The sequence below is a fragment of the Amphiura filiformis genome, unplaced genomic scaffold (assembly GCF_039555335.1).
Source record: "Amphiura filiformis unplaced genomic scaffold, Afil_fr2py scaffold_23, whole genome shotgun sequence".
NCBI classification, from domain to species: domain Eukaryota; kingdom Metazoa; phylum Echinodermata; class Ophiuroidea; order Amphilepidida; family Amphiuridae; genus Amphiura; species Amphiura filiformis.
Genome location: NW_027305487.1, coordinates 2,115,165 through 2,130,161, shown reverse-complemented (window position 1 = coordinate 2,130,161; position 14,997 = coordinate 2,115,165). Strand labels below are relative to the sequence as shown.

General features: G+C 35.1%; 1 protein-coding gene across 1 annotated transcript in view; it reads right to left on the bottom strand.

Annotated features, from left to right (window-relative positions):
- Nucleotides 1–9,051: 9,051 nt before the first annotated feature.
- Nucleotides 9,052–14,997, bottom strand: part of LOC140143554 (uncharacterized) — a 37,069-nt gene continuing 31,123 nt past the window's right edge. The window contains exon 13 of the mRNA XM_072165378.1: nt 9,052–9,311. Coding sequence (XP_072021479.1) covers nt 9,052–9,311 — 260 coding nt within the window. The remainder of the gene's footprint in view (nt 9,312–14,997) is intronic.

The window sequence follows — 14,997 nt, the reverse complement described above, 5'->3', positions numbered from 1 at the left end:
TGTAACAAGTAAATATATTTGGAAACAAAAAAATAGTTGAAAAATTCTGAAACCAGTTATATAGTCCCTTAATTCAGCCTGAAAATTCCTTTGATGAAAGCAGATCTCACCTATATCCGGTATCTATACGCCGTTGAAGTGACGTCATAATCGGATTAACTACCATAGCAATAGATGAATACAATTTTTGAATAGACCGCCCTGCACTACAAGCAGATTGCACTAATCACCTGTGTATGTCAGCAAACATAGATTGAATACAATACCGCTCTTTTCAAAGATACTTTTCTTACAGGTGCGAGTGATTAGCCTTTCTTTGACATCTATGGTTCAATGCATCGGTATCGCGTGAACGTTGTAGTGAAGGTCGGTATAGTCAAAAATGTATTCATCTATTGCTATGGTAGTTAATCCGATTAACTACGTCACTTCTACGGCGTATTATGTGACCCGTTTCTACAAAGTTCGGCTCATGCCGTCATACATATTTTAGCGGTAAGAAATACATACCATCAAATCGGCCAATTGTCTTAAACGGAGTATTTTACTGCTTTTAGGATGTAATACTCATATATTGTATTATTATTAAACACACAAACTTACAAACACTAAATGTTTTACAGAAAACGTTTATATGTCAGATAATTAAAAGTGTATATAATACATTCAAGAATATTTATGAAAACATGCACCAAAACATTGAAGCATGTTATTTGGGCACAACATCTTTTTTGGTCCTATAGCGCTATCGATGCCCGAAGAGGTACCGATGGCACTTTTTATCGTACCCTGAACATTTGTACAGTACATTTGTTTTTTATTTAAATGGAAAACAATAACACTATGCAACTATTAATTATTATGCTAGATACAATTTATTTCATCACCAAGGAGTGATGTTAAGAGTCATCGATACCTAACCGGGCACCGGCAGTTCTAGGACCAAATTTGATGTGGTGCCGTAAGTGTTGACTAAAATGTTGTAGTGGTGTTTTTTTTTACATTTCATGACCTTCTTATTACCCGACATTTAAATTTATTAAAAGTAACGCTTTCGCCAAAACTAAAGCACGTTCACATCACGGTAATAACACGTTTTGAAAACAGTTTTGTGTTTGCTTGTAATGTAAGAAAAGCAATGTGAGAAAAGAAGACCTATTTACTGTAACTAAAGGTAATACACTGTTCAGTCCGCAAATTTTGGAAATTAGCTAAAAAGTAATGCATTGCTGTATTTCTTAGAATTGCTTTGACACTTATGTGTAAAGAACAAATGGTTAATTGCACCGTATCTTGAAGAATATAGCCTACATGATGCAATAAAGAAACTTGGTATAAGCTTATACAATACAGATAAGAGGTTTTCAACAAGTAAAGTGACATGTTTATGTTTTTTAACGGGTCACATACATGTATTTGCCAACTAATACGTATCTTATTCAGCAGCATTGGATTCAAGTGGTACATGTTAAGTCGGAGTCTATCTCAGGTGTAGTCCAAGCCAAGTTCAGATCTATTGAGACACGAATCCGGGCTAGAGACTCAAGTTCGAGTTAAAAAGTTTTGGTTGTTTAAGATTTGACTTGCTCTGTATGATCAGCGCGTGTACGAACCGGTCAATATTGTGGAGATTTCCCATTGGCCTGCTCCAAAGATAACTTCACGGGATTATTACAATTTTACGGGCGAAATACCAAATAAACAAAAACCACAATTTTCTGGCCCGGTTGTCGTGTTGGCCCACTCGTCCGATTGCATTAAAATGTGGACCGATTCCAACACTGCTATTTAGTAATTATTGTTATCTAGATACAAAAAATATCTTGATCTATGTTCAAGCCCCGAAAATGAAGATATTTAAAGAGCTTGTATCATATTGATCACTTTTTACTTATGTACAGGCTGTATCAAAATTATTGTTCTCGACACATGAATATCAAGTAAATATTAGAAATATAAAATCGTTTTTATTTGGAATGTAAATTTTAATGAAACTGTATAGGCTCTATAAGTACAACTTTATCTGTTGATTTTGTTGGATTTTGTCATTGCATTAGGACGATATTGTTCTTTAGATGAAGAAAGGTGATAACGCGAATTTCACTCACAGCATAATATAATTAGTTTACTTCTTGCAAGATATATTACATGAGGGCGTTTACTGTACCAAGCAAAATGGTAATTTCTATACTTTGTGGTCATAAGTTTGCCTAATGAATTCAAATAATATATATGGTTAATTCCAGCGAAAGCGGGACAAAATTCTCTCTATGTTAACTTTCCACTTTAAAATGTCATTAATAAAGGAAATCACGTTATTGATGGAGCATATCATGTCACGTCCAATGTGCTCTCTTTGTGCATATAGGCCTTTACTAGCAAGTCATACCAGGGGACAAGTTATGATAGCTTAAATGAATTGGCGTTACCCACGAATTCAAAGATAAAGCACCATATATGTCATTGAATGTCCTTCAATCAAAATGAAATTATTACCGTTAGAAAGACGTTTGCATGATCTCTCATCATATGTAAAACGATTGAATTCCACCAAAGTTTGTGGACTCTAGAGGCCATTAAGTCAATTTGGCTAATAATTTTGCTACCCGCGTATCAAAATAAAATGATCGTTCTGAAAATGTTAAGTGAATATGCCATAAATGACTATATCATGAAACGAAGTTTCGTTCTATAATTCTGAGGTCCAAGTGATTATTTTATGCAAATACGTTTTACCCATAAAATTCCATAAAATCAAATTTGATGTTACCCACGTGTCAACTGTTACCCACGAGTCCAGCAAATATAATTGCCATAACTTAAATTAACATTTAATGACTTTGGACACTGAATTTAGTTTAAAAATGTAAATCGTAAAAATACGTTCACCGCTTTAAAAAAGAATCTACGATGGTTTAAACTTGTGTTACCCACGAATCCCGAATAGATGCTAACCTTGAAAAATAAAGAGATTGTTTATTTTAAGTTTAAATCAGCACATATTCAAGCCATGGGTATGCTATAATTTTGACAGTACTTACAGTTTATACACCTAAGAAACGCAAACCCCAAACGGTACTATAGTACTTATAGCTTTACCCACGAATTCGGCGTTACCCACGAATCCAAGGATTTACTGGTAAATTATATGTTTCTTATGCATCTTAACATTTTGAAAACATGCGAAATAGGTTCCAAAACAGTCCTGTTTAATAGCGTCCTCTTGAAGGTATACTGAAGCTGCATCATGAAGTTTTGATTGATTATCCTAAATTACCATTTTTGGGTAAATGCAATTGGTTAGAGAAACGGGAATCATTGAAACACAATGGAGGAATAACCGCATGGTGGTTTCCAACCTTCTGTAATATTTTCTATTTTGCCGCTTACCAATACATACCTTCAAATATGTGTTACCCACGAACATTTTGGTTACCCACGAATCCCTACTTAAATTATAGTTAACAATGTATTGATAGTGTTTTAGTTCATAGGAACTGTCAAACACGAGTTAATAGAATATTGCTGCATGAAAATATGGAATGATTTTACTAAAATAATAATATAAAACTGTTTGCTCTGTCTATTTGAATTTGGCAACTTCATTATTCTCAAAATTTTATACCCAAAATGCCATAATGATCCATTCTAAATATTCCATGTAGTCTGTATTTTGATTAAAATTCATTTTAGTGCCATTGCAGCCTGAATTATTGACATACGGAAAAGTATTTTTTATTTTTATTTAAAAAAATTAATAGGAATTGCTATTTTCCAGACGCTGTTACCCACGAATCCATCCGAGATCCTCATCCTGCGACGAGATACAAAATCTAACGTTATATTTATATGAAGCATTTATTCTAATCTTTCAAAATAATACAGTAATGTTAAATGACAGCCACTTTGGAAAGAGTTCGAAGAATTGACACAATCTTAACTGTACACCTGGTTCTTTCTTAAAATTTGTAATAACCAAAATATTTCTTTGTAGATATATGTAATAAAATTCTATTTTACGTTCAAAGTCTTCACCGATTTCTAGTGTATATGAGTCACACATAAAATATTGAAAGATATTAAAGAAAGTGAAATTTTATGGCGTACAACAGGTGAAAAATGCTTGAATTCGTGGGTAACATGCATATGCGCATTTAACACTTTATTTGGTCTAGCAAGAAAAGTTATTTTTCAATCCGATGGCACTTCCACCTGATGATTCACTAGACATGATCGTCTCATTTGATAAGTCTGGAATTGAAAAGGAAAACATTTTCAAAATGGCCCCCAGAGAGAATTTTGGCCCGCTTTGGCTGGAATTGACCATATACTATAAATAGAGAGGGCGGCCTATCTGCTGTGTCCTAGCAGGACATCAGTCAATATGAGACATTATATATTAAATGCGAGGATCCAGAGGATACATATGCCTGAGAAAATATATAATAAATAAAGAAATGGAGCTCAGACAAACTGGTATTATAATCAAGGAGAGACAAAAATCAGAACCGTTCGGATTCGAACCAGCGCGCACTGACTATTACATGTCGTTCAGCTCACCACCACAGCTCATAGCGAATCTGCTGGCGAATTGAACATGTAATGATTTTATTCTCTCGTAAATGTCTCACGGCCAAATAATATACTGAAACATAATATACTAGCGCTGTATGCATGTTTAAAACAGGTGCTAATTTTTATTCTTGATCACCATTGATTAAGGTGACACGCCAACAAGTCAATTTTGCGATAAAATCGTGAAAATAAGGCCTTCCTTAATCGCTAAATTTCTCCACAGAGTGTACTATTTTCATAAGCTAAATTGCTTATTAAATCTGGCATTTCTAGCAATTGGAATACATAATAAAATTGCAAACAAATTTCAGCAACATGATAAAAGAAAATCATAAAAATTAAAAACAGTCCGAAAACAATCATTTGATACAGCCTGCATGTCCTATATATCTACTTTCTTTGTTTGTTAAAACCAAATAAAAATTATATTGTTTTCGAAAAGTTTTCTTAACACTAGTCTTACCAAGGTATTTTGTAAACGTTTTACAAAGATGGACCGTGGTTACGACCCACTACTGATTTTCAAATAAATCTTCAATATGTACTGAGACAATTTTCAAACACTGCATATAAAATTAAATTGAGTTCTAAACTCTAAACATCTTTTTTAAACATCTGTCTTACCAAGCTATTTTGTAAATGTTTTACAAAGGTGGGCCTTGCCGGGTAGTTACCACCATCAATTGATTTTCAAAAATAAATGGCCTTTACAAAGATGGAGCCGTGTAGGATGGTTTCCACCAATTATTGATTTTCAAAAATAAATGTCTATATTATGTACATTAAGTATTACAAGTACTACAAAGGCAATTTGCAAACAATGCATATAAAAATTATATTGATTTCTTAATTCAAAAAGTTTTTTAACATTCGTCTAACCAGGTTATTTTGTAAACGTTTTACGAAGGTGGAGCCGTGTAGGATGGTTACCACCAATTATTGATTTTCAAAAATAAATGTCTATATTATGTACATCATGTATTTCAAGTACTACGAAAGCAATTGGCAAACAGTATAATTTATAAAACTATATTTTGGTTGCAACCGCCCCTATGTCCCTCAAATTTTGACAACATGATATATCACTGGATATAATAGTATCAATGGCGGCGGAACGAGAGGGGGATATGAAGGTCATTGTCACTCATTTTGAGTGGGGCTTGCATTCTAACCATATCAAGCTTTATTCTAAATTGTTTGCTGAATATTAATTACTAAGCAGTGCGATTACTACATGTATGTCTAGGTATATCCATAGGCGTACGTAAATCGTCGGGGGGTGGGCAGGAATTAATATGTCCCATGTTATCACCCCCACTGTTATATAATGCGTCTTTTAGAGCACTTTTAACCTCATTATTTGACCATTTTAGCCAAGAATGGCGCATTTGTTCAACCTTAAAAATAACAAATTGTTTTTAAGAAAGTAGTATTTTGGGAATGAAACCGTCCCTTTCACTCTGCCCACGGATTTTACCTCAACCCCCGTTTCCCAATTTGTCAAAAGGAAATTTACGCCATGGGCCTCCAGTTGACTTAAATGACTTCCGCTGAAAAGCGATTTTTCAACTTGGGACATGGTCTACACACTTGACAAGGAAGAAAGTTGTTGAAGCCTGTTCTGTATAGTGTAAAAATGGTGCACCAACATACAACAAATGGCTTCACTTTCAAACATGCTCCCAATTCGGAAGTACTTCAACAATTCTGCCCCCCCCCCCTTAACAAAATCCAGAGGGTTCAGTTCCTTTTAACATAGTAAGACGAGCTAAAAGTGTACTTGAAGCCTGTTAAGGGTGTATCAAAATGATCGGTACCAGTCAATACCCATGGAAGTAGAATGCCACATCAAAATGCAGCATAATATCCATCTGATTTGTAGATTTATGTAATAAAAGGTTACAAAACTGTAAATTTGTAGTAATTTCAAGAGGAACCAATCTTGAAATTGAAAGAAGCAGGCTCTTTATTAGACAACAAAGTTATTAATGGGTACCAATCATTTGGATACAGCTTGTATCTAAACTCCTCAACAAAAGTTTGGAAAGTTTTTTTGAGCATCTGTATCTCCAGTTATTTGTGACATATTCATATCGTATTGCATATCACTGGATAGCTACAATACTCTCCTTTACAATGACACCACATCTAAAACAATATCATTTTTCCCGGCTGAGTACGCGCCTTGTGAATGTAGTGGGGTCCTAAACAGAATTTGCCAAATTGGCCATTATTCTGTGCTCAAACAACGCTATAGCCACTAACCTCAATAGCAAGTGGAACAAACACAGGCAGCCACAATAGTCAGGCACCTTCTCCTCATGCTGCTCACCGACCTGGTTACACGTTGGGATGGAATTCCATTCTTCAACAAGGATTCGTTGCAGGTGCGGTCATTCAATGTGGTTGCATATGGGCTTCTCTTGCACGCACAGCACGATCAAGCTGGTCCACACGTGTTCAATCGTGAGGTCTGGCCCCCGGGTCTGGCCTGATGGCAGGCCATTTTGACTCTACTCCCATATTCTGTATGTAGTCGTTGACTACCGTGGCTCTGTGGGGCGAGCGGTGTCATCTTGGAGGATTGCATTAGACTCAGATTGTGAAGTTATGTGATTGCCGCTTGCTGTATAGAATAATGACCAATTTGGCAAATTCTGTTTGAGACCCCACTACATTCACAAGGCGTGTACTCAGCCGTGAAAAATGTTTTTTTTTCCAATGGGGTGTCATTGTAAAGGGGAGGATTGTAGCTATGCATTGATATCCAACACGATATGAATATGTCACAAATAATTAGAGATACAGATGCTTGAAAAAACATTCCAAACTTTTGTTCAGGAGTTTATATTAAAATAACATTCAAAGCTATCCCATCGGGATTTTAAACACTGGGTTCTTTAAAAAACTTACGGTACTTAAGGCTTATACTGTTCGTGTCATTTTTCAAGGTCACTTAATTCAACAGCGCTACATAATAGTTACATTATATCATATTATATATTATATTATATATACACATATTAGTATTCGTATGTTAATGACTTTGAAATGCATACACAAATCCGATTTGACACATTCCTTCAACCCACTGGTAGCCATGTATGGGTAGCTCTTCATACACGACTTTTGACAGCATTCAGATCTATAGAAAGTTGAGCATATTCACACCTGCAGAAACACATTATCGATGCAACAACATGGTTGGTCTTTCTTTTCACCCATAGAACTAGGTTAATTGTCCAAATGACCACTCCATTGTAAACAAAACAAGTTATTCAAAGATGCTGTCACCATTTGGTGCTGGGTCGGATTAGTCTACACATAGTGTCCCAGATATCTCTTAACCCTTCTAAACATTGTTGGACAAACAATTCCTAGAATTCGAAAACAATTTTGAAGGGAATTACTTACATAATTATACAAAAAGCAAAAATAGACCCAGCATCTAAACCAACTATGCTTTAAAAAGTATCAGAAACAAAGAGCTAAATCAGGGATTTATTCGAGAAAGTTTATGTTAAATCACTGAAGATATTCGGAAAGCATTGCAAAGTGAAAATGTCTTTTTAATTTGACGTAACATGTATCTGCTTTGTAGGCTGCGAAAAAATAGTTTCCTTATTCATTTATTTCCTGAATTTAAATGTTATGTTTAATAATTGCCACCGTTCATCTATTGGGCTATTTCAGTTGAAATCCATGCATCCACTAAGTAGAAATGGTCTTAACCATTTACAATGGGAGTGGAACATCAACACATGTCTTCTTGTCATCCTTGATAGAGGTGTACCTTCCAAAGTTGTCACTACAAGATACAATCAACCTTGGATCACAAAACAGGTTAAAAGACTCCCCTGACAGAAGAAGCGTAGCTTTAATAAAGCCCGGCACTCTAAGAAACCAAAAGACTTTGAGAGATACAAGGTTCTTAAGAGTAGATCAGCTTGTAAGAAAGCATACAATGATTATGTGACTAACATCATTTCCCCAGAACCTTCCTCAAATCCCAAGCGCTTTTGGAGCTTTATTAACAGTAATAAATCTGACAGTGCTGGGGTTGCCCCATTGAAAGCTTCCAACGGTGTCAGCTACTCTGATAGTACCACCAAGGCAAACATTTTGAATGATCAGTTAAGTTCTCTTCTGTATTTAATATGAGTGAGGATGCAACCACCATGAAAGACAAAGGGCCTAGTAATCACTCAGCCATGGATCCAACCATCATCCATCCTGATGGCATCCACAAATTACTCTCTGGTCTCCAAATCCATAAAGCGAGTGAACCAGACGTGATCCCAACTATACTGTTGAAGGTGTTGGCGGTCATCTCTTTGTTCTTCCAAGCTTCTCTCAACAAAGGGATCATCACAGGAGATTGGAAGAAAGCCAATGGCGTGCCTGTTCCACAAAGTTGACAGGAACAAAGTTGAGAACTACCGTCCCATATCACTAACATCTTTGACATGTAAACTTCTAGAACATGTAATCTGCAGCAGTATCATGAATCACCTCGATAAGCATAATATTCTCGATGATGCCCAACATGGCTTCCGCAAAAGACGATCGTGTATGATACAGCTTATTCAAACCATCCAAGATCTGGCAAAGAGCATCGAGACTCGAGACCAAGTAGACGTCATCCTGCTTGATATCTCGAAGGCATTTGATCGAGTTCCACATTTGAGACTGCTTCACAAACTTTAGTTTTATGGCATCGAGGACAGCACATAAGCCTGAATTGTTGAAGAAGAAGAAGAAGAAGAAGAAGAAAAGAAGAAGAAGAAGAAGAAGAAGAAGAAGAAGAAGAAGAAGAAGAAGAAGAAGAAGAAGAAGAAGAAGAAGAAGAAGAAGAAGAAGAAGAAGAAGAAGAAGAAGAAGAAGATGAAGAAGAAGATGAAGAGAAGATGAAGATGAAGAAGAAGAAGAAGAAGAAGAAGAAGAAGAAGAAGAAGAAGAAGAAGAAGAAAAATAATCTATACTCCCTGTATGAAAGACTAAGATCATGGATTTCAACTTGAACAGCTCATTGTTGGAAACTTCTCGTTTTTATGCAAAAAAGGTTGCTTGGTTGCATGATTGTAAAATAAGCAAAAAACAAAATGCTTCGAAAAGGTAATCAGATTTCTGAGACACATTGTTTATATATAAATTTACATGATATATTATTGAAACCGAGTGACAGTTTCAGAGTTTATAGGTATTGAAACTGAGTACAAATTCTACTATAATTATGTTAACACACTAATTTACATATGTTATATATGCAGGTACTTATAATGTACCCCAAACGTTTTTCAATGATAAGATACAAGAAAAAAGTGACGGATACTAGGAAACCACACATTTATGGAAAGGAAACACGTTTCTAAAAGGCGTATTAGTATACAATTCAACATACCTTTTTCATATCTCCTCTTTAATTTCACTTAAAACCAATCTATCAACTTATATATATCATTTTCCTCATTCAATAGGTAAAGCATAAAGTTTAAGAATAAAGAAGTCTATGTTATGGAAAGCAAACACTGTATTTACATGTGTTCGAATTTATCGAAATATGGTATCAATCGAAGGTTCAATCGCGCCTAGGAAGCTCTCAATATTAGTTTCATTAGAATTGCGTTCCTCTTTTCATATTCATAATGTTAGTTTGGTTCCTTGTATCATTGAACGAATAACTATCAAAATGTAATAATATTACAAATGTATTCGCTCATTAACATTTCATCTTCATTTTCTCATAAACTATCATAAAATTGAACATCACACAACATGAGGTTTTTGTGACGTACCGTATACATTTTCAAACTGAATTACGTTACACTTCAAACTTATACAGGCTATCCAGAAAGTCTCCAAACCTACACACTATTCTTCTCAAGGTACTAGCTACGGTCCTATCATCCCGAACCCGGAATGATTTTTAACATTGGCTATGTCGATGAGGTTGCCAAGGATATAGGAACAAATAATGGCACGGTGAAATAGGTCGTGTCGTTTGCAATTGCCTAATAAAGTGACATGATTTGATAATGAAGAGCTCAGTTGCAAAGGCCCTTACGTCCACTTTTTGACTTTTTGAGAAAAACAGCTTTTTTATTGTGCAAATATTACTTGTGCGATTTGATTCATTTTGGTTTTGGATAAAGTAGGGCCCTATTGATGAATAGAAACTAGAGATATAGGTTTGGTACAATTTCCAAGCCGTCCTATTGATTTTATTTATTTTCATGTTAAGCGCTCAGTTCTTTGTGGGGCCTATTATGTTATGTTATAATTTTTTTTTTATGTCGCGACTTTTGTGGATGTAATAGTTAATATTTTCAAAATCAAAAAGAAGTATCTTATATACATTTTTAATAATGAATTTTTAATTAAAATGCTAAAATGCCATTTTTTAGTTTTTTCCAAAGCTACAACTTTTGTTAATTAAAATGATTTTTTTCCAAACATAGTGACCAAAAAAGTTTCTTTTTTGTTTTAATAGTTAAAGAACATTCAAGGCTACTATTATACATCAAAAAATTAAAACACAGCTATTTTATATTCATTTTAAGTTCAGATTTCGGGAAACTCCCTAATATTTCCCAAACGGAAAATACTTTAGTATACGATACCTCCGCATGGGAAGGTGCATGTGTATGTTTACCCACACTATAATGTCATGCCAATAACTCAATTTCGGCCAGCGGTGGATTTAAGGACTTTTGCAACCGAACTCTTCATTCATAAGGTGTAATAAATGAAACATTGTGTCAAATTTTGAAAATTATGTCTGAAGAGAAAACACTTCTATAATTATTTTGGCACCGTACTTGCTTTCATTCCTAAGATCTGACACAACCAGACCCTGCTGTGATCAAAGACCACGAACCCAATCAAGCCGTTCAGCCAGTCCAGATTGTCGATGGCTTTTGTCTTTCAAGTGTGTGTCCAGATTCCATGACAATACATTAACCTTTAGATTTGGTCTTAGTACAAAGCTGTAAGGGATTTTTAAAGTTATTCAATCATATCACAGAATCACCTCCCTCAAGTCAAACCTTGATTACCAAATTTGATGTGTGCACCACATAATCAATATTTAAGTTATAGTGCCAAGTACCGTCAAAAGTGCAAACTAATTAAACCGTACTTCTAATTGGATCTTACCACCCTTTTACTTCCACTAATTAAAAGCATTCAACGGTGATGATCCTGATTCAGCAACTAGAACATTTAAGACGAATTGAACTAAACATGACCATCAAGCCATATAATAAATGGATTTTTAACTGATGAGTAAACTGTTAAAAAAATTTCAGTTTACTGTTTTGTCATATTATCGTTATCTTATTATAACCGTTTCACATTTGAAGTTATTTAAACCTTGCAAATCAATATTCTATCTACCCTTCTCTGGGACTCATAATACTCCCTCCCAATCACTTTCCCACCCAATGACCACTAAATCAAGTCCAAGAGTCCATTCTTATCCCCAAACCATTACTTTCTAACATAATGAGCGATAATCACATCTTTGCACCATTATCCATTTCATATTAAAGTTCCGTCCCCCAAACGCTTACAGAACACATCAATTGAGATGTATAAATATATGTGGTAAAGTTCCACAAATTAAAACAAAAATGATCAATGGTAAGTATAATTTGCATATGATGTATTACAAACATACAGGTATGTCTTTATATAGTACACCAATCATGACTCATCCTTGGAATTACATGAAATATTCCTTTATAACAAATGTTACTCATACATAATAATCCATTTATTTAAACATGGAGTAAAATTCTTAAAAATATAATCCACATTTTTGCGCGGAAATACTATAAATGTCATTTTCGTAGTTAATTATTTACATATTGATTTTTTTATACATAATTGTTAATTTTCCCGATTGAAGCATATGTCAACAATATTCTACGCTCTACGGACTGTTTCAAATTCTCTTCCAAAGTGCACCTTTTATGTGTGTAAATTTGACCCAATGACTGCTAAATCAAGTCAAAAAGTCAATATATTTCACAAAGACCCACTTTAATACATTTTCTCACTGAATTCACCTTGCTTTTAAATGTTTTCATGTTGACGTACCACTGAACAACTTATACAAAATATATCAATAATCGAAATCTGGGTAGCACCTAACTTACAGGATCTGCTAGGCACTAAACATGCAATATAAGCTACAAACATAGGACTACAACTAAACCACAACTTTTACGGAACTGCTTTGTAAAACTATTATATACAAGACGAAAACAATGACCCCTGATTGGTAAACCTTCGAACCGTGATCATTATCATAATGTGGAGAAACTCCACAAATTAAATTGAAAGTGAAGGTACTAAAAACTGGCACATGGTGCATTTCATTCAAAACATGCATGTATATTTCATTCAGTCGTTCACCAATCAGGGCCCTTTGAATTACAAAATCTTCCTTAGATATTAATCATATCAAGGCCTACATCATGATATTCCATGTACTTAAATGTAGATACAATTCTACGAAACCAAATTTAAATATTTGCGTGGACATACATGCTAATATCGTATTACCAGCTATTACTGTTTTGTTATTTACATATTAGGCGTATTCATTTTGTTTTTGCAACTGTTTTGCATTTGAAGCAATTTATAATTGACAATTCAATATAACCACGCTTCCGTGCTGACGTTTTGACTCTCGTCTAAAGTCACTTGTTTTGTGTGCAAAAATCACGTTCCCATCCAATGACCGCACACTTTCTTATACAGTATATAGTTTTCTCACCGAGATTTATATATCACCTAACCTGCAGGCACTAAATAAGCATTATAAGCTACAACCTTACGACTACAACAACTTGCTTTATGGATTTATAATATTAAATACATGTTGAACAAATACCGTAGCCCTGATAAGTGAATCTTAAACATTTTACTTGACCATTATGTTATGCAATAATTAGTGTTGTCATAAAACTTGTTTTTTGATAGACAAATCAAATGCTCTTTACTCACTTTCATTTTGATCACAGGTGTTCATGCTCACTGCACTTCCCGCCGTGGGACTTGAGCAGCGAGTCAAAGACGTGGTCCAGATACTAAATCCCTTTGTCTCGATTCTTAGTTTTGTCGCCCCTTCTCCAGATCAACATGGCTGCACGGATTGTTCTAGTAAATTTGTTCGAGTCTTTGTTTGTTATCTTGCCCCATTTCAGTCGATAACATGGTTTTCTTGCGATATATGGTTTGAACAAGCCATGGTCCGCGCCAGATTGTATGCCAAAGATATATTGGAGATTATCAAGTAAAACTCTACTAAAAAGCTAACTGTCCACCTTAACTCGCTGGACCTGTCGGGAAACATCAATTTCAAATATGAAGAGGAATCGGAAGGAAAGATACCTTCCTAAATACGCGTATTGTCAAGAAACAAGATGGCTCGATAAAATGACTGGTTTATCGAAAGAAATCACACACACAGGCCAATACATAAACTTCGCGTCACAACATCCATTACATCAAAAATCTAGGGTTATCCGTACCCTACTAGATAGAATGCAGAACTTAGTAACTGATTAGAGGAAGATAAGAAAGAAAAAGAGGAAATAATTAAGAAAGCTTTCGAGTTATCCTAGATGGTCAGTTGACAAAAGTAAACATCAAATGTCAAATAAAGCGAAAAAGGAAACCAAAGACAAGAAAACTGACAATAATCCGTCGAAAGCTATGGTAGTGTTACCATACATAGAAGAGAAGGACTTTTGGAAAAGCTGCAACGAATCATCTGGAAGCACCGTGTTGCCACCGACTTGATACCTCACAACACGTTGAAAAGCCCCTACTTTTTCATTCAAAAGACAAAATAGAGGCCAGCAAGGCTGATGAAGTTGCCTTTATTGTGGAGTGTAAGGGATGTGATATGACTTTATGTTGGTGAAACGGTAAGAGCATTCAAAGAATACCAGAAAGACGTCAACAGAAAATAAATCTCTAACAACACAAATCCGCCATAACAGACCATATCGCACAAGAAAATCATGTTATCGCCTGGGAGGGGGTAAGATAACATCAAAGACTCAACCCAATTTACTTGAAAAATCCGTGAAGCCATGTTGATCAGGAGATGGGGCGACCAAACCATGAATCGAGTCACAAGGATGTATTCTCTTGATCACGTCTTTGACTCGCTGCTCAACCAATCACCAACCTGTAGGAATGAGACTACAAAGTTCCACAGTGGGAAGTGCAGTCAGGATGGACATCTGTGATCAAGATGACATAACCGGTCATCGAAAGCTCAGAAAGTTAGTAAAAACATTGGATTTTTCTGTGAAATAGTCCTACAAAGAAAACTCTTTAATCTTGCACACAATGTTTTCAAACGTACGGGTATAATATCCTATAGTTCACTAATAAAAGCTCACC